This window comes from Centroberyx gerrardi, chromosome 9 (genome assembly GCF_048128805.1).
Source record: "Centroberyx gerrardi isolate f3 chromosome 9, fCenGer3.hap1.cur.20231027, whole genome shotgun sequence".
Classification (NCBI taxonomy): domain Eukaryota; kingdom Metazoa; phylum Chordata; class Actinopteri; order Beryciformes; family Berycidae; genus Centroberyx; species Centroberyx gerrardi.
The window spans coordinates 19,491,061-19,512,287 of NC_136005.1; the positions used below are offsets into that span (position 1 = coordinate 19,491,061).

Sequence of the window (21,227 nt, forward strand, 5' to 3'; positions counted from 1 at the left end):
ACAGAGTGTCCCAATAATACTCAAAACATAGCCATGACAGCTGTACCAGATATGTGCCCTTTTAAGGTGGCCCTTATTTGTAAAATGAATAAATAAATAAATAAATAAAATCATTCAAACCTCATTACATTTACAAAGATCATTTCACACATTTTGTATTTTCTCTGTGTTAATGTGTCCTTGTCCCATTTTCATTTGCCAACCCTATTGAACCTAGATGCAGCCATGTTTGAATGTTAAAATATACTGTATATATTTAAAACATAATTTTAAAGCAACTTAGAAACTTTGAACACAAAAACTAAATAGTTTTGTGTAATTTATTTTGTCTCTAAGTTATAAAATGAGTAACCAAATGTATGTACAAAAAATGTTCATACATTTGGTTTTGATGTACTTTGTCTCCCTCAAGTGGTTTAAAATAAGCCTCACTGAATGTGGTGAGCCAAAACAGGTTTAGCCATAGTGCAATGTGAATCTGCACATAAAGTTTGCCACTGTAAAATCCATATGATATAGAGTGCTAACCATTTTATTTCCTCCACAAAAGGTAGCCCACATTCTCTTTTCCAGGGATTATATCCATGCTACTGTAAGCACTACCCATCTATTTTTATGTGAATTAATCATGGATATAAATGCAGTACTGGTCTATTAAGCTCCAGTGTTTCTGAACTCTACAAATATAAACAAACCTCTTAGAGCTAATAATACATGTTAAACTCATGTTTAACTGTCACATCCTGTGCATCCTTACACAAATACCTCGGTTTCTCAATTTGAGGGTAAACATTTTCTCCAAACTCACACTTTAGCTTTGTCTGATGGAGCTTCCTCTAATGGAAATTTTAAAAAACTGTAAAATTCTAAGACAAAAAAGTCTTAAAAAAGAAAACTGCCACATTGTTAGCTTTGTAAAGAGAAACATCATCTTTCTTATTGAAAATCTAGACCTACCACCAGGAGGGGGTAAAGATCTATTGAGAAGCAGGTGGTGGAAGTGCTTTACTCAAAGATCAAAACATTACAATGCAAAAGGTTTCAATTGTGATTATGTAGCCTTGTGCTAAATATGTTCATTTTAAGTACATCAGCACAGTAATATGTTTACTACAGGAAATACACTGAATGAATATCCCTACAGGACCTGCTGTAAAATGTGAGTGTTCAGAGAGAGAGAGACACTAGCCCACTGCATTACACTAATTTATGATTGATTCTTTTGAATAGACCCATTTTAGTCTATTTAATTTAGGTTAGATTCTACATATCGAGGGCTGAAAGGCAGGGTAAATTGTGCAGTATGTAAATTAGCTTGGTGATCTGACAGCCTTTAAAACTTTATACTGTAGCTCCAAAATGTAAAGACAACGTCATTACATGTTCAATGCTATTCCTTAAAACACACACACAGAGAATGTTAGAAGACATTAGCTAGATTAATAATTTTTTCTGCAAATAACTTACATATGTCATCAAATGTATAATGATTTTTTGGTGGAAACATGTATTGTGCTATTAAATCAGGAATTAGAGATATACAGTGTTACATGTTTGATGTGGTCAACATATTAACATCCTCTTCAAATTGCTTACAAAACAAAAATAACTTCAGGATTTCTATCTTAATTGATTGTTACTTTCAGCAAATTATATGTTCTTTATTAAATTAGTGCCAGATGTATCCTAGATGACATTTTCATGTTCAACATGTTCCAAAATTGCAATACACAATTTCAAGTTTTGCCTTGATTCTCTCAAATTACCTTGTGGCTTATGCAAATTTATGAAAATATTACACATTTCAAAATGTTCTGAAATATTAAGCACAAACTCATTAAAATAGCTACAAAAATAACCACACCTCTTCCAAAATGTTTCATTCTCCAGTCATATTACTCAAGACACAAGTTAGTCACAGCTATGGCCTACAGTCATGTGAGCTACGGCTGTGTATTGGAAAGACTGGAGCAGGGGGCCTTGTACAGACTTCCACAATGGCACATCTATAAAACACTCACTCACAATAGTACTATTATTTGGGAACCCATTTCTTAGATCTATCAAAGCTAACATTGCCCTGTTCAATAGAAGTCAGCAGTGCAATGATAGATGACTCTTAGATCAAGTCGCATTAGATTTGTCTGATATGAATTTGAGTACTAACCATTATTAGTGATTTTTTTTTTTTCATCTTTTGTCATGGTTCAGCAGTACTACTATACTGTCTAAAAACACTGTTGTGTTGCCATACCAGTGACATTTTTATGTCAATATTGTTTAGGTCACATTGTGAGGAAGACTCCCACCCAGAAAGGGGTGGGTGGGGTGAGAGGAGTGGAGTGAATTGAGTGAAATGCTCAATTTGATGATTTATGAAGGAGATTATAGGATAAAGTTGCAACAATAATAGCATTCATTTATGGTACTCATTTGTGGGTTTATTATTTGTTTATGCTAACTTGGAACTAACTTAACCATAACCCGCCACAGCATAGAGCATTGTACAGGGCTGATGTGGCAGTTAAACCTGCTGCCTATGGTCATATGAAAGTTGAAAATCACAAATCCCAGAAATCACAAAACTTACAGTATTTATGTTCTGCTGCTGGACTGGGACAGGTCTGGTCTCCTGCTGGTCTGTGCTGCTCTGATGCAGAAGTGTGTTGGGTTGCACTGGGCTGACCTGAGGTGTTGCTGCTGCTGTGCTGAACTCTACGAGATGCAAATTAAACAAATATTTTTTTTATTAAAAGCATTACTTCATAGCCTCATTTTGACATAGATAAATAAATACATTGTGTTAGAACACTTTTTTTAACATGGTTGAAGAAACAAGTTGACCATTTCTGGGGGAAAATAATTAACGTTACCCTTCAAAAAAGTCTGTCATTAGAAGACTCTTCTCCCTCTTTTTCTATCCGCTTCTGAGGAGTTGTGTTTTCAGGTCAATATTCCACTAGCAACAGTGTTTTCCAACTCCTACAGAGCGTTTTAGCCTTTCAAATTCAGCCTACAGTAGTTTGTTAATTTAGCTAGCTAGCTAAACCTAGCAAACGGTGGCTAGCGTAACCCAGCTGGTGTAACGCAGTTAGGCCTAAATTATGTAGCTAGCCAGCTACTGTTCAGCTTAGAAGTTAAATATGTAAATCGTTGAAGAGACCAGTACAAAGTGGGAATTTTTAGTAGTAAGTAGGAGTAGTATTTTAGTAGTAAGTAGCTAGTTACTAAAGTTATTCGCACACATCAAGAATCCGCGCGTTTGTTACCGACGGGAGACTGATGTTGCATTCATGAAACTCGGAAATTTTGCTGACAAAGATTTATACAGTATGCTGCATTCGCTCGGAAATGTGGGTTTTATTTGATAACGTGACATGGGACCTATGGAGGACCAAAATAGTCACAATTAAATACATAATTATGTGTCAGTGAAATAAATAATTACATAAATAAATACATAAATACATTAATAATTTATTGATGGTTTTCCTTTAATTTAAAAATTATTAAATAATATTATTTCATAATTATTGTTTTTATAATAAGATGACTATATTTAATTGTATTTTTATTTCATAAAAACTTTTTATTTTTCAAATGGCTTTTATTTTCAATTACATGATATTATTCTGAATTACATTTTTCAAAGTGGTTCTTTTATTTCCCTTTTTCTTTTTTCATTGCTCCTCTTTTTTTATAATCAGTAGTTTTTATTGTTTTTCTTTTAAACAGAACAAGGAAACACATCAGATAGCCTACATCATATAACAATGGATTGACTGAATGAAACAGGACACATGGAATAGAAAGTTACAGAATTACATGTGTGATCTCATTGCTCCTCTTTTTATTTCATAATAACACTTTTCATTTCATAAAGTCACTTTTTATAATGTCTCAGCCGTCTGTCAATCAAAGTGAATGGGGCGGGATCTATTTGCTGATTGGGTAATCCTTTGCAATCGATTATTTTTCCTGGCTCTGAGGCTGTCTTGCCCCATGGGCCAAATGACCTTAAAAAAGTCATAATATTACAAGAATAAAGTGGTAATTTTGAGGAAAAAAGTCTAAATATTACTTATTATACTTATATTATCAGCACCTGGATAAGGATCTGACACTGTGGGAGAGAAGAGGAGCAGTTCACTTCCCCACAGACTCCCGACAGCTGCCAACAGCACCCAGCACTTTAGCTACACTCAGCTAACAGCTAACAGGTCATTCTAGGGAAATTATTTGCTAACTCTAGTTATGTTTAGCATGCATTCCTACCTATGATTCCTACTATGGATGTCAATTTTGGGTAATTTTTCTTGGCCCAACATCTGTCATCAACCCTCATTATTAACAGTTAACTAGGGAGGTTATTAGGCTACTTCCTGGCTCTATTGAGTGCATTGATTCTGTATTGATTAATACCTTCTACCATGACAGACGTTACTGTCTTCTACTACGATTCTGTCCTATTCTACTACAACTCTAGTATTTTTACTGTAGCTCTACTGTCATTATGACAGTAGAGCACAACTGCACATTTTAGAGTGGCCTTTTATTGTGACCAGCAAAGGAGAAGTGCTCACTAACACGGATTTAAACAAATTTGTGAACAAAATTTGAGAGAAATAAGCCTTTTGTGTGCATAGAAAAAGTCTTAGATCTTTTATTTCAACTCATGAAAAATGGGAGCAAAAACAAAAGTGTTGCATTTATATTTTTGTTCAGTATAATTTTATTTATTTTATATAAATACATTTTGCTCATTTTCATGAAGGGTGACAATAATTCTGGAGTTGACTGTATATGCATATGTATCAAGGAATTCCTGTATGATAATTTCTGAATTTTACAATGCATCAATTCACAGTAAATGAAAAAAAAATTGACTGACATGGACTGATTGCAATGCAACACTGAATTTATTTTTTGCAGTGGGATTTCAGTCCCTCTCTGTTTCCTCGGCTGTTTTCCTCAGTGTTTGGAACAGCCGACGGAAGAAGCGTCAAACTCTGTTCTTCTTCTTTTTGATCTCTGAAAAATAAAAGAGGACAATCAATGCCTCAGTTCATCTTGATGGAAGTAGACATGAGCTACAGTGTGAGCGGACCTGATGAAGAACTCCTACCTGATGTGGTGTCAGGATTGTTGCACCTCCTCCTTCTCCTCAGTGCCAACCAGGCTGCTGGTCAAGCCTTCCTGGACTGGAGTAATGGCAGGAGCTTCAGTAGGGATGGTCAGAAGAACCAGAGGAGCTTCAGTTGGGAGGCGCAGAGGAACCACAGGAGCTTCAGTAGCGAGGGTCAGAGGAACCAGAGGAGCTTCAGTTGGGATGCTCACAGGAACCACAGGCGCTTCAGTAGGGAGACTCAGAGGAACCACAGGAGCTTCAGTAGGGAGGCTCAGAGGAACCAGAGGAGCTTCAGTAGCGAGGGTCAGAGAAATCACAGGAGCTTCAGTTGGGAGGCTCAGAGGAACCAGAGGAGCTTCAGTAGCGAGGGTCAGAGAAATCACAGGAGCTTCAGTAGCGAGGGTCAGAGGAACCAGAGGAGCTTCAGTGCCAACCAGGCTGCTGGTCAAGCCTTCCTGAACTGGAGTAATGGCAGGAGCTTCAGTAGGGATGGTCAGAGGAACCAGAGGAGCTTCAGTAGGGAGGCTCAGAGGAACCACAGGAGCTTTAGTAGGGAGGCTCAGAGAAATCACAGGAGCTTCAGTAGCGAGGGTCAGAGGAACCAGAGGAGCTTCAGTAGGGAGGCTCAGAGGAACCACAGGAGCTTCAGTAGGGAGGCTCAGAGAAATCACAGGAGCTTCAGTAGCGAGGGTCAGAGGAACCAGAGGAACTTCAGTGCCAACCAGGCTGCTGGTCAAGCCTTCCTGAACTGGAGTAATGGCAGGAGCTTCAGTAGGGATGGTCAGAGGAACCAGAGGAGCTTCAGTAGGGAGGCTCAAAGGAACCACAGGAGCTTTAGTAGGGAGGCTCAGAGGAACCAGAGGAGCTTCAGTAGCGAGGGTCAGAGGAACCACAGGAGCTTCAGTAGGGAGAGTCAGAGGAACCAGAGGAGCTTCAGTAGGGAGGCTCAGAGGAACCACAGCAGCTTCAGTAGGGAGGCTCAGAGGAACCAGAGGAGCTTCAGTAGGGAGGCTCAGAGGAACCAGAGGAGCTTCAGTAGGGAGGCTCAGAGGAACCACAGCAGCTTCAGTAGGGAGGCTCAGAGGAACCAGAGGAGCTTCAGTAGGGCGGCTCAGAGGAACCAGAGGAGCTTCAGTAGGGAGGCTCAGAGGAACCACAGGAGCATCAGTAGGGAGAGTCAGAGGAACCAGAGCAGCTGTACCAACAGCAGAGTCCATTTCTGGGCTTGTTGTTGTGTCCTCTTCCAGTCCGGGCTCTTCACTCAAATCTCCATTAAGGGGGGTTGAATTCACGGCTCGATCTACTACAGCTGGCTGGGTGGAATCATCTAGTTCCACCTAAAGAGGGAGAGAAGCCGTTTGAATTTTAGAAAAAAAAATTTTTTTCTTTTTTATTATACAGTATCTTATCCAGCTACTCAATCATACATCTGCGCAGGTCTTCTTACCTCTTTGGTGGTCAGCACTTCAGACATTTCCATGTGTTTCTGTGGCTCAAACATCACACAGATTTCCCCTACTGTGACGTCAACGATCCTGGTCAGCAGCTCTGGCCCAAAGCGTTTCAGCTTCTCCAGCAGGACGTCTGGAGTGTACTTCTCTCTGACCTTGTTCTGGATAGAAAGGACCTTCTCATCCCGGATGGAGCGGGAGAAGGCGGCATGATGGTCCGTGGAGGTCAGAGAGGCGGAGAGCTTATCCTCAACGGTCTTCGTGAGTCCGACGGCCAGGTTGCTGAGCTGCAGCGGGGGTACGGACGAGAGGATCGCCGGATTAATCCAGAAGCCCTGCAGCACTTTAGGCACAACCAGCATTACCACTTCCTGGGGGCCGAGGAGGCTGGAGCTGGGCTGCTGCTTCTCCATCAGGCTCCTGGTGGCTTTGTCAGCCACACGGATGATCTGAGGGTCTCTGTCGATGAGAGTCGCTCAAAATGAGTTGAAATACACATTTTCTGAAAAGACACAATTTCCCCACGGGAATCATTCAAGTTTCACCTTATCTCATAAATGTGACTTACTGAAAACAAGGAATGTTGGCTTCAGGTGAGTTGAGCACGATTCGGGCTAAAAACTCAATAACCATCATTTTCATGCTGATGTTCACCTCCCACATCTGAAACAAGAAATGGGATGCACCATTAAGATTTGACATTATTTACAGGATCAATCTAGTGCTATGTGATAATTTACTCCAAACTGAGTCTTTTCATGATCTTGGTCTTACCAGCGTGAGGAGAGGCTGGACACTTTTATCAAAACTCTCGAGATCAAACCTCCACAATCTTCAAATGGAAAGAAAACAGAAGGTTCATCTTAACTGTTGCTCCATTTTCTTCTCATTAGTAACAGACTAGCTTAAAGGAATAGTTCACCCAAAAATGAAAATTCAGTCATTATCTACTCACCCCCATGCCAGTAGAAAATCGGGTAAAGTTTGTTAGTCCATACAACAGATGGACAGACAGACAGAGTTAAAAAAATAACGGAAAATAACCATAAAATGGCTCCATGCAGCTCTTACAGCATAATCCAAGTCTCTTAAAGCCAAAAGCCAAAAGACTTGAAAAGACCGACATTTACACCATTATTTAATTGAAATTGCCACTCTAGCTGTTAATTTAAAAAAACGTCACGTTTGCGCGCACCCCAGTCTCGATAGGTAAGACTAGTTTGAATGACCAGAAACAAGACTTCCGGTTTGGCCGTTTAGCCTTCCAAATAAAAGCACGAGATTTTAAAATAAAAATACTGTTTGAAAGCAATTACTTTGTATTTAATTATCAAATCCAATAAGTGAGCACCCATATTAATGTTTGATGTCATAATAATAATGAAAAATGCCATAAAATGTGCCATTTTTAACTATAAACGCTGCATGTATTACAATGTGCAGAATACATACAGAACAGAGACTAAAGTGGACATCAAACATTAAACCGATTTTCTACTGGCATGGGGGTGAGTAGATAATGACTGAATTTTCATTTTTGGGTGAACTATTCCTTTAACATTAGCAGAGTTGATGATAGATTGAGTGGTGGACTGTCTGTATGTCTCAGTAAGTCTCACCGCTCCCCGAGAGATTTCTTGCCCTGCTCCACCAGCCAGTCAGTCATGTGCTCAGCTGTCAGCTCAGATGGGACCTGCTTTTGTTGCTGAAGCCTCAAAAACTGCACCATCATTTTTTTCTAAAAGTCAATAGAAAACATCAGATGTTCTCATGTATAACCATAGGAGACACTTTACCAGAATTTGTCAGGTGTTTTATTTTGTGTGGGCCTGAAACAAAAGCGGTTCTTATTTGTACTTCATAGTACTTCCACTCCCAGCAGAGCTGTACAGTCTCTCTGTAAACCGGTACATTGAACAGTACCTTTGAAGTAAATGAGATAATGTCACTCAAAAGCCTCTTATGCTACATACATACATCAGCTCAAAATCTTTACAATTTAACTACAATAAACAATGCTCACATACCTTGATGGATCTATAGATGACCCTTTCTCCTTCAATCCAGTCCATGGATGTTTTGTTACTGGATGACAAATCAACAGTGCAGAAACGACACAATAAAACCAACTACCAAACTCACAACTACAGAACAGATGTAAAAGCACTCAAACACAGTTGATACTAGTGGCTGAAATGAACGGAGGAGAATTCAGCTCTTAATGACAGACAGATTCTGTTTTGGTTCAGCTGTTCAGGCAGAGATGACATGGGAAAATACATGTCTGGGCAAATATGATGATCAAGATTGATCAATAAGTTGCCTTTACATTTTTTATTTAATCACACAGGAATGTCTTTTTGCAAGGCAACACTTGAATAGATGTTAATCCTGTGTTTTGACTTGGTTAGTTGGTTGGTATTGGGAGTGTAGTACGGTGGCCCTGAGGGTCAAAACACAACAACATTTCACAAAACACGACATTTCACAAAACACAACAACATTTCATAAAACAAATGAACATTTCACAAAACACAACAACATTTCACAAAACACAACAACATTTCACAAAACACAACGTTTCAGAAAACAAATTAATATTTCACAAAACACAACAACATTTCACAAAACACAACAACATTTCATAAAACAAATGAACATTTCACAAAACACAACATTTCACAAAACAAATTAACATTTCACAAAACACAACAACATTTCACAAAACAAATTAACATTTCACAAAACACAACAACATTTCACAAAACACAACATTTCACAAAACAAATGAACATTTCACAAAACACAACGACATTTCACAAAACACAACAACATTTCACAAAACAAATGAACATTTCACAAAACACAACATTTCATAAAACAAATTAACATTTCACAAAACAAATTAACATTTCACAAAACACAACAACATTTCACAAAACACAACGGCAAAAGAGAAAACAATTCAACATTTCACAGAAAACGGAAAAGGTAGGTCCTTTCTTTGTCGTTGCTGATTGGATGTATTCGTTGTCACTCAAGGTAACAGGAAGTGGGACCAGAGCAATGGCTCTGAGAGATGTGTTCCGCTGGTTCAAATTAACAGAAAATAACACTTCCGGTTTGGGCGTTTAGTCTTCAAAATAAAAGCGCGATATTTTAAACATGTAAAAATACTGTTTTAAACCAATTACTTTGTATTTAATCGTCAAATTCAATAAGTGAACACCCATATTAATGTTTGATGTCAAAATAATAATGAAAAATGCTATAATATGTGCCATTTTTAACTATAAACGCTGCCAATCTGTTCTGTTTTTAGTAGTTTAATATCATTAATGTATTACTAGTTTGAAATAACAACATTAGTCTCTAGCATCATGGTTTTTATTGTTACTGTTACTGGAACTTGGGCTGAGGTGGTCTGCTTTCCATAAAAAGTGCAGTATTCTTTTGTTCCAGTCATCAAAGCCAAAGAGGATGTCAGCATCTTTGATGAGGAGCACCCATCCTGACTCCTCCCCGAGAGCAAGAGAGCAGGAAATGTTTGGCGACTTCAACTAGACTGCACTGCTGTTAGTCTGCTGCCCCAACAATGCCTCTCCCAACTCTCTGAACTATAAAAGTGCAACAGCAGACACCATAAAAGCAAAGGATATCAATCTTTAGTTGTACTTTATTGCTATCTGTAACATGTAAGGGATTTTCAAACTGTGTCTTATATGGTCAACTTTAAACTCATCAACAAAAACTATTCTGCAACTGCATCAGATAAAAGACAAAATTAAATTTACCTGGTCCTCACTAGTTGGCAAGTGAGTCGTTGCCAACTAGTGAATTGCAAATGACAGGAACAGGTATGTAATGCCATACCATAATTGCTATTATAGGTATTACTTGCAGAGCTTACAGATATCAGTGTCATGAGATATGTTGCTGTTGCTCATGCTTATCTTTTTTGTCGTCAACCTGCTATATGAGACATGTCTATATAATCTTTAGAAAACTTTATTTATAGACTTCTTTTATTAATCCAAAATCATCTTATCATGTCGTTTTATCATTTCACACAGTTCCAGTATGCTCAAAGTAGGTGTACACATATTGCTACTACTGTAGCTATGGTCCATATTTCAGCAATTTGCCTCACAATATAATATCCTACCAAAAAGATACAAACTCTGACAGGGTGGGCAATTAAGTGTTTTCAAGACAACAAGCTATTTTTCTTTTCCTTTTTGGGCCAACTAATCATTTCATTTTTCATCCAGACTTTTGCAGATTTTAGATGTTTAAATGTTCTCAAGCTTTGTCATTTTCTGTCAGCTACAGTAAAAATAATGTCATCATTTGACAGTGCTGGATAATAATTGGGGCAATTATTTCTTCATTTGCCTTGTGTACCGTCGCGCAACTCGTCAGATATTTTTTAAACGTCAGAATCTACTTTTTTCATTAGGCGGTGAAGTTGTACCTGTGTTATGGATGACATTTTCTAGAAGACTGCAACTTAAATGATAGTAAATTTGAAGTTTGGTTATGTAGGCTACTCTGGCCATTGAGGGAATTGAGCTGTCTTGGGTTCACCTGATAGCAGTCAGTCACTGAAGAAACCTAACAAACCCACCTGACTTCCTAGGCTTCAGGCTGTCTACATGTATAACATATTATAAGAACAGGAAGCACAAACCATTATAACGCTTCTTGGCTACAACAAGAAAGCTACACATCAGCAACTGCAACGATGCTTTGTTAGGCAACGAGTAAATACAAATCAGATTACTACAAGAGGAGTCACAAGAGGAAACTGCATTATCCCACTAAGAAAATCTGCTTTCAGTCAATCTGCCTTTTCAATTAAAGCAGCACATGAATGGAATGCTGTACCAGCCCACATCAGGGAACTCACCACTTACAGGTCCTTTTCTAGAGAGTTAAGAACATGGCTCACAAGCCACCAAATCTGTCAGCACTAGTTTGGATGCCTTCATCATTTGGCAAATATCTGTCAATACACAACTTGTATGCTGCCAAACTGCCCTGTTGCTTGACTTACCTTAGTGCTACTGTTGTCCTGTTGCTCATATTTGTCTTTGCTCATGTCTGTCTTTGCTCATATCTGTCTTTGCTTATGTCTGTCTTTGCGAAGCTGTTCTGTAATTTAAGCTGTCCTGAAATTGTTTGTTTCTGCTTTGTTGAACCATAATTTACTCTGCTTTTATTGGGGCCCGTGTCTGTGTTCTGCTTATGTCCGTCTGTGTTCTACTTTTATTGTAATTGATATGACTTACTACATGATTATTGTTTTAAACTTGTTTTTGATTTAGGCTGCCAACTTCACACCTGGCCAGGGACTACAGATGAAAACTAGCCTCCTGGCTAATTCTGGCATATTTACAGTATTGTTTATTAATATGCACTGTCCCTGAGAAATAAACTGAATAAATAAATAAATAAAATACTATGATATACAACAACCACTAAGACAATATGTAGCCTACAGTCGTCTGATGTCAGCTACAGTACCACAGTGACAGTATCACACTGGTGCCGCTGCTGAAGGGGAGACAGGATGTGTGTGAGCCTCTTTGACAGCGTCTGACAGACCAAGAACAAACCGCACTGAACATAACTGGTGAAGTTATAGGAGTGTGGTGTTGGGCATCTCACACTTCCATCAAAGTAGAGAAGACAATAAGTTGACTAAAACATTCCACGCATGTTTTTGAACTATAGTTTACTTTCCCTACATCCCTCTACAAGCATGAAGGGATATACAAGATGTTACAGAGAAACCTTTCCATGTGGTGGCTATGATTACAGCTCCTAGTAACATCTGATGAAATAAGTTTCTTTTTGCTGTACATTTCATATACTGTAAAGCTGTGAACCCAAACAAAACTTCCTCCGTAGCCACCAATTAATTTCCCAATCGCTATAGACTCGAGCAAAGATGAACCATTGTTTTAATGATTACTGACATGATTAATAACACATTTCAGAAACACAAAAGTCATGTAAGGAGTATCAACAATAATCAAAGTACTGAGAACAGCAGCCTCTGTGATAAGATGTAGAATTTCAAATAAAACAGTTGTGATGTTGTATTGTTCACTTTAAAATGAAAAATAAATTCCTGATTACTAATCAAAATGGAAGGCTATATGCATTTTTATTGATCTTGACAGTGATGGAGCCTAACAAATTTGTGACATCAAAGTTGAGGTCTTACCAAAAACATTAATATTCATCAGTATTTCCGCAGACAAAGGAGGCTCAATACAATATCAGAGACCTTGCTATTGTTGAAATTAAAAGAATTACTTGACACAGGGGTTTTTCACAAAGCAGCCCAGCACAGCATCTGTGTTAGTCCACTGGTTTATTGACAACTCAGAGTTAGCACAGTCAAAGCATTTCCTTGCTCACCTATACCCACACTGTCCACCACTTGTGTAAATTACATTGGTCAGTGAATCTACATCTGGAAACCACACGTCCCTAATGTGAAACCCCTACACATTCTGCACCATATTGAGTCATATTCAGGAGTGAAGATACATAACATACATTATTACTTGAATACAAGTGTGAATATATGAATATGGAAATGAATGCATACAAACACAGGAATGAATACGGGATTGTTGATACCCACTGTGAGATAACAGATTGGTAGATTGGGGCATATCCAAACAATTCATCACTGCATCACTACTGTGTCTCCAATGTGAGAAGACGACGTCATTACACAACGTCATTACACGACGTCCAAAGCTAACAATAACCTGGTCAGTAGAGGTCACACACACACACACACCTTTCCACCTCAATGTCTGCAGAAACACGCACAAATAAATCCACTCTCAAGTCAGCTATTGGCAAAAATATCCAATCCTCTCTTCACAAATCAGGGGCAATGTTATTCAGGCTTTTGAAAGTGAAAGAAAACTGGGAGCAGGACCCTTGGTGTTTCATTACAGTCAATATGTGGGAAAAAACTGTGATTGTAATGAGTTGAGGGCACGCCTATTCCCAAAGACTTTGATGGATGAGAAAAGTATAGTACAAATATCAAAGGCAGAGAGAAAAAAATTAAAGGACACACAATTAACCAGTGAGCAGGTCATGTAATTTCACTACAAACTGTCTAGTTTCCTTCCCCATTTCCAATTTGTGCAGCATGTTGCACTTTAATCCCATTCCTTTAGTGTTTCACACGAACACAAGTCCTTGAAATTGTGCCAAGGCCTTTGTAGACAGTGCATCCCATTAAATCTTATTCCAGTTTTTCAAGATGTTCTCTGCTGCATCAAGAGTGCTATCTTGCTGTTAAGAGAAAGACAGAGAAAAGTAAATACAACCTGTGTTAAAATAAATTTGACACCTCAGTAATGTTAAACTTCATTAGATGATGTGTTTTTGCCTTGAAGCAATGAGGTAGTTTTCTATTTACCTTGATGAAGCACAGGCGAATGTATTTCTCAAACTGCTTCTGAGAGGCTTCTCCACAGAATGCTGTGACTGGAATGGCTGCCAGTTTCTATACCAAATGCATATTAAAAAAAACGTAACACCAAAAAAACAAAAACATAATAATTACAAAGTCAGTACAATAACTTAGGTTCAAGGAGCAACTTATATGGACGAGATGGTTGTGTCCAAAAAGGGTATAAACTAAAATTACTCACCTTTTCTTTAATCATCCACTTCACAAACTTGTAGTCATAAGCCTCATCATCGGTCATGTGTGACAGATCCTGATCTACAATCAAAACACAGAGGAGGTAAACTTGAATATTGATATAGGCTACTAATTGGAATAACTCTTTTCTCTTTATATTATTTCTGTATTGAATGACGCACAGTGCTGAAACGTATTACTTGGACGTTGAAACCCTGGAAGATATAATGCTGTTTGTTCACAAAAGCATGCTTCATAAGCTACAAAGCAATCAGAAGTCAGTTATTTTCAGTGGAAGTCATTAACATAAAGCCATATCGCTAACATGTTGCAGCAAGCGCCCCCACACGATTGTGCAAGGCAACCAGTTGGAGTTCAAAATATCGAAACATCTTTCATGTTGCGATGACACAAGAGTGTGTTTAACTTTGCATTCTGACATCTCCGTTTCAGAAGTTTATTTCTTCTATTTGTGATTACGAGCTCCCCTTGCGTATAAATTCTTGAGCCAACTATTTAATGCATGATGACAATAAATTAAGCATATAAAAAGAATATAAACTGGAAACTGTTAACTAACCTGAGTCAGAACTAGCTAGCTATAGCTACAGATGTCCACAAGCACCACTTGCAAGGAGTCTTAAATGATGCCAGTCTGAATGTGCAATAACTCACTGAGAGATGTGACATCCACAAGCATGAAGTAGCCTCCCTCTGGGATGATGGGAGACATACCAGCCTCCTGCAGGATGGCAGCCATGCGGTCTCTCTTGCCCTCCAGTTCTGCTGCCAGAGAGGAGAAGTAGCACTCTGGCTGCCCCATCAGCTCATAGTCCCGGAGCAATCCTTGTGCCACAGCCTCCTGCAGACATACAAGATGCACTGACTGAGACAAATCCACAGCTTTTCCAGAGAGACAGACGGCGAGAAGCTTCAGAGAATATACTGTTTGTAGATGTTAGTGTTAGTGTTTCTTTTAAGGAGAAAATGCAGGAGCTTTGCAGACTTGCCTGTAAAGGTGTCGGGCAGGTGTACAGAGTATTCTGCATGACAGTCTGGAGATGCTTTATCAAGTGCTCAGGCCCTATGGACCAACCAAGCTAAAAGACACAAATTTCAATCATTTGCTGTGATTTACAAGAATAATAACAAAATCATGAATATTGCTTTATATCCACAGATTTCTTACCTTCCAGCCAGTAACGCTAAATGTTTTCCCTGCACTGCCGATGGTGATTGTTCTGTCCCACATTCCAGGCAGAGTGGCTATTGATAAGTAAAAAGACAAGGGAATTAAAATATACTTGAGAATAAGGTTAGACTGATATGGGTTTTTGAAGGGCGATACCAATACCTATATGTAGAAAAAAAGAAGTCCATAAAGGGATTCCACTGGCATTCTAGTGAAAAAGAGGAGAGCTAAGGAGAGTTCAATAATTTAAAAAGCCTCTACTAGCATGGCTAAACCAACAGGAAAATTAAAAAAGCCAACATGTTTCAGCCAGCACTGTCTTCATCAGGGCATCAGGTCAACAAAGGTGATGCCTTACATACATAGATATTGTGACCAATAGGAAAATACAGGGTGGATCACATGGTACAATTATTTGGCCATGCTAATAAAGGCTTTTTTAATTATTAAGCACTCCTTAGCCCTCCTCTTTTTCACTTCAAGAGTGCCTGTGGAGTCAATTTCTGGACTTCTTTAGACCAAGCGACAATGAAACTCTCCATTGAAACACCCAAGTTAAATTCCTTTGTGGGGTGGAAGCTCCTGTGAGGCAGAGCGAGGCAGGCTAAGGCAGGTGTCACTACAGGTTTTAGAGATTGCCACGCCTGAAACTGTTGAGTAAAAATAAGAGTGGAACCTCCATCATATCGGAGGTGGCTAACACTGACAGGCAAATACCCGATTTTTTATCGGTCTAACTACTTGAGAAACAAAAATGTACCTATTTTGATATGTTGGTGGCCCTTGTAGATGAGCCACTCATACACCTCATCACTGAAGCACAGAGTGTCATGTTTTATACAGAGGTCAGCAATCATCTGCAGCTCGTCTTTGGTGAATATCTGGAGGAAGATGACAGGGACTATTAGAAGCACTTAATTAGTACCTTCAATTGTACAGAAAGGTTACGAGACACCTAGTGTTTCTCCCTGCGGTGCCGAGACAGCAATTATTTACATTTCTGTGCTTCATGAGGACAGTAATGTATGCACATACCTTCCCAATTGGGTTGTTGGGGGTGTTGATGATGATGGCCTTTGTCTTAGAGTTGAATTTACTGGCAAGCTCATCTGGGTCAAGCACCCAGTCGGCACTTGTAATGTTTTTCTTCTTTTCAGACTTCTAAAATATAGCAAAGGAAATATTTTAGAACATATTTTTTCTTATGGTTCCCAGAAACTACTAACAACTTCTGTCAGTGCAGTAGGAAAAGGAAATATATATATGGAATAGGTTTGACAAAAACCAATAGCTTTGGGTAAAACTTACAAGGCGAAGTGGTATCAACACAGGCTTGGCCCCTGCCATTCGTACCATAGGTACATAGCAATCGAAGAAAGGTTCAATGATGATGACCTTGAGGAAGGCATTGACAGTATACAGTAAATCAATATGCGTATGAACAAGTCCTAAATAATGCAGTGAACCCAACAGTAAAAAAAACACACATCAGTAACATTAGCAAATGGAGAGAAACACCTTTGCATGACCCAGTAAGTGAAGGAAATCTCCTTACCTCATCTCCCTCTTCCACCAGTCCTTGCATGGTGCTGAATAAGGAACCGTAACCCCCTACTGTGACCAGTATTTCTTTTAAGGGATCAATCTGGTGTCCATGGACCTTCCCATAAACCTGAGAGAGGGCCTTCACCAAAGTTGGATGACCCTTTTAAATGAGAAGGAAATATATCACTAGGAAAACTCTGACCAGGTTCCATTTTGCCCTATAAACTCATGATTTGCTTAAAAAAAACATGTTTAAATAAAATTGGAATTGTTGAATTATGGGTGATTATTAAGGTGATTATGGCAATAACTGTTATCACATTCACATTACATTTTCCAGCTCTACAGTGAACATCGCAACATTGTTGTGTTTCAATATAACGGGTAATGGCATACTGTCCCATGCTAAGTATTAAAACTGCACTATGTAACATTTTCATCAAAAACCATTGCCCTAATTCAATCGCAGTAATCTGTTTGGGCTAAACCTATGGGGTTAGTGAGGTTTTCCTTTTCCAAGTGGATTTAAAAGAAATGCTAAAAGACTGGGCATCCCAGTCTAGAAACTTTTTTTTTTTTTTATAGTATCTTATCATGAGTGAGTGGCACAAATATCTTACAAAGCCTCTAGTGTACTGATTCATCCTGTCCACTGTTGCAGCCTTTGCCAGTGCTTCCTTGACGTAAGAAGGAGGAGGGATGTCTGGAAAGCCTTGGCCCAGGTTGACAATGGATGGGTCTGCTGCCACTGAAGTGAACGCCACCCTGTAATGACAATGAAATAAACCATTGGGTTCACAGATCTATGTTTCTGATCAAATTATCAATATTTACTGTATGAAGCATCTCAGAGAATGGAGTTTTTATCTAGCACAGAGGAGGGCAAAATTTTAGCAAAAGAACTACATCTGGTTTTGAAAACTAGATAGAGGTCCACATAGGCTGTGGCCTCCATATTGTACAATAATTGGGAATAGATAACAGAGTAAGATTACCAAAAATAGAGAATAACGACATGATATTTTCCCGTTGTGATCACTCAACCTAGCCTATTACTATGTCTTGAGAAACTTCAACTGATGGCTATTCCTTCTGTTTAAAGCACAGGCAATTTTCTGTTACAATCTGGCCAGCCACAGATACTGGAAAAATGCCTGCCTTTGTGGATCTGAGCACCAGAGCAAATTACTATTTTTTAATTCACAATATTTCAGCGTCACCAAACATACATCCACTACATGCTTTCCTCTCCTGCCCTTAATGCATTGTAATGAAAGAGACAAGGTGGAATGTGTTTTTCCCCACAATGTGGCAAGTGTCTATTGGACAAAAAACTAAACTAAAAACCTAAAACTAAAATTCAATAGTACAGTATCGAGGATGAAGGACTACACCCAGCTTGCCAGCCTTACTTTGCCCCTGATTTTCATATCATGGAGAGGATGATGGAAAAGGGGAAAATGGTCTGTGGTCAATACTCCTGTCCTGTTGTCTTATAAATATAGGTAAATATTTTAACTTTTAACCTTGCACTTACCAGACATTCTTGTCCAGTCCTTCAATTCTTTTGGAGTGTTTGTGCCGTGACGCCATTATACGCTGCAACATCAAAAGAAACAAACATTACACCTCATTGAGCATCTTATTAGGTGCTCAGGAGCGCCTCAATGAGAGCCGGGCTCTGTGTGTTCATTCTTTCGTGTGTAGTGCTTTTTGCCATGTGCAGTGCTTAGGGAAATTACAGTATGCACTGTTTAGGCAGCGGAAAGCCCTAAGAGCCCTGCAGAAGGGAAACGCAGTGTGCGCTCGTACACCAGGTAGAACAGTAGAAGTCAAACAAGCATCAACCTACTGGAGGCTGGTATGCATCCACATACCAGGAAGCAGCTCAGTGACTTTCTAACTGTAGTGGTTAACTATTTTGTTCAGCGATTCTTACTTCCTATGCAACCACAGCTAACAGGTGTTAACAGGTGGAGTTTTCAAAGTCAACATAGTTTCACTCACTCCAATCGTTTATCCCCCCCACCCCTCCACTCCACCCGAGCACCTAGAAAGCACTAGCACACTTGTTTAATACTGTGATCACATAGGACACATTTTCTCCTGCTCAAACACAAAGCACAGCTGTGAGCGTTGCTAGTAACAGCACAAGAGCTCAAAGGGTGCAAGGAGCATTACTAAGAATAACTAAGAATTCTCATTGCTATGCACGGCTCGCCCATCACAATTTCACAAGCTCTCCACCCAAATTAGATTATTTGCACTTTGTAATGGCATTTTTAAATTGTTGTTTACATTCTAGCAAGCCAATGCCATTGCTAGAAAGATTTGTGGTTCAGAAAAAAACATAATTCAGCACAGTCGGACTTTGTTGTCATTGAACTTTTATTTATCACATTGTATGGTGCTTGTATCGAATAATGAACCCCATATCATGTATCGAATTGTGAGATAAGCATATTGTGCCATTCCCAGCTGTGCTCAAAGCATTAAAAATAACAACCGCATTCAAACACACGTCCTATGTGATCACAGTTATGTAATTTGTAGCAAAGTCTCTCAAATTGATTACATATTCCTATTGAGCATGTTGTTAGGGTGGTGATAAACAGGGAAATGTTTAGGCAATGTAGATAGGCAACACTCTAACAACAGACAACACTGTCAGAACGAGGGATAAAAAATGTATGTTTAACCCTGTAGGTCTCTTTTTTGCCTGTTGCTAGGAATGTTACAATCTACATTGCCCCCCCAAAATCACTAAGTGTATCACCACCCAGACATTAAGCAGAGTGCTGGAGCTGAACTCATAGGTCTTACAGACTTACCTGTGAGGTACAAAACCTTCTTGTGCAGTTCACCTGAACCGAGTCACAGAGAAACTTGCAGGAATTCAGGATGTGCTGTGTTGCGTTCATGCTGCACAGAAACAGACAGATCAGGAAGAGAATAATAATTGTTTATTTTCCTTTATAATGATCTAATATTCTAGTTGGTTAAGTACTGCATCTGGAAACAGTAAGAGAATTGAATGCTGGTTCAATAAAAGGTTACCCCAGCCTTAAACCAACTTGCTAACATTCAAGTTGCCCCAGTCCTCAGCCTATGTACTGAATTAAAAAAAAAAAAAAAAACAATAGCTAGGTCAGTGGTTCCCAAAGTGGGGTGCAGGGACCTCTAGATGTCCATGAGAGGGTTTTAGTAGGTCCCCAGCATAATGAGAACAGTTCACTATTATTTCATTGAATAGACAATGACAGAATGTATCAGGACGACTATTTGGACTATAATCACAATTACCTCAGCAGAGAAAGTTAAGAAACTCATATGGTCCATGAACTCATGTTTGCACATATATATTGCTTTGTTTATAGAACTGTTGTATAAAAGCAATTATTGTGATATTGCTTAAATATTCATCATTTCAGAAGTATTCAAGCATCAACATTATTAAAGATTTGTATGTTGTGTCGTCCAAGGGCTTACTACTTCTCAAATTGTATTTGTAGTGTTCACTGCCTAAAACACTAGATGGCGGTAGTGAGCTAGCAACAGGGTCCTGAAATAATGGCAGCATGGCTACAGACAGATATTTGTTAATCGGAAAGATAATAACACTTCACACCCTGCTAAACGACCTCAGCACTAACGTACTGCTCAACTGGAACACACACATCTCTTAGTAATGCATGTGTTATCCCACTAACGTTACCCACCAGGTTAGCACTCTCTAGCTAGCGTTAGCCAGTATAAACATCTAGTCATAGCGTTGTAACGTTGCCAAATGCTCGCTGTCTTGTCAGCTTTCTTTTTCTACGGACCACAGTGATGACAGTCGCCACCAGTACTTTACGAACACATACCATGTACTAACAGAAGTTAAGCCACCAGCAGGTCTGCACACTCAACTTACTTCTCGCTGCAGAGAGAGCTCCGGTGAAACGCAGGAGAAGACAACGGCGTTGTCAAAGCCTGGGACGAAAAGTGATGCTGCCTTAAAGTGCCGTCGGAAATATCGCTATTATGAACTGTACACACATGCCCGACCCAACAAAATGGTAAGTAAATATTATTGGAAGTTTCTGTGATATCAGAGTTGGCAAGTATGACGTTAAGCATGCGCGTCTTGAGGTAAAAATGGAGCATGGACGCCGTATCAACAACTTATGGTAAAGCTGTCTATTTTATTATTATGGGTTATTGTTTGGCATTCAAATGGTATTG

General features: G+C 39.0%; 1 protein-coding gene across 3 annotated transcripts; it reads right to left on the reverse strand.

Moving 5' to 3' along the window:
- Window positions 1-1,930: 1,930 nt before the first annotated feature.
- Window positions 1,931-20,932, reverse strand: LOC139932455 (kynurenine--oxoglutarate transaminase 3-like). 3 transcript variants are annotated; one of them, XR_013505091.1, is made up of 15 exons: window positions 20,867-20,919; window positions 19,832-19,922; window positions 18,538-18,599; window positions 17,621-17,765; window positions 17,011-17,160; window positions 16,764-16,850; window positions 16,491-16,616; window positions 16,216-16,336; window positions 15,453-15,529; window positions 15,274-15,363; window positions 14,939-15,125; window positions 14,271-14,344; window positions 14,036-14,122; window positions 13,368-13,908; window positions 1,931-2,080 (listed from the first exon to the last, which is right to left on the reverse strand). XR_013505091.1 is itself a non-coding variant. In XM_071926245.2 (14 exons), the coding sequence occupies exons 2-14, from the start codon at window positions 19,919-19,921 to the stop codon at window positions 13,852-13,854; spliced, it is 1,353 nt and encodes a 450-aa protein (XP_071782346.1). In that variant the 5' UTR covers window position 19,922; window positions 20,917-20,932; the 3' UTR covers window positions 12,922-13,851. The 3 variants fall into 3 exon arrangements, 2 of the variants coding, with proteins under 2 accessions (XP_071782346.1, XP_078141764.1); XM_071926245.2 differs by lacking the exon at window positions 1,931-2,080 and having other exon boundaries at window positions 12,922-13,908; window positions 20,917-20,932; XM_078285638.1 differs by lacking the exon at window positions 1,931-2,080 and having other exon boundaries at window positions 12,922-13,908.
- Between the last annotated feature and the right edge of the window lie 295 nt (window positions 20,933-21,227).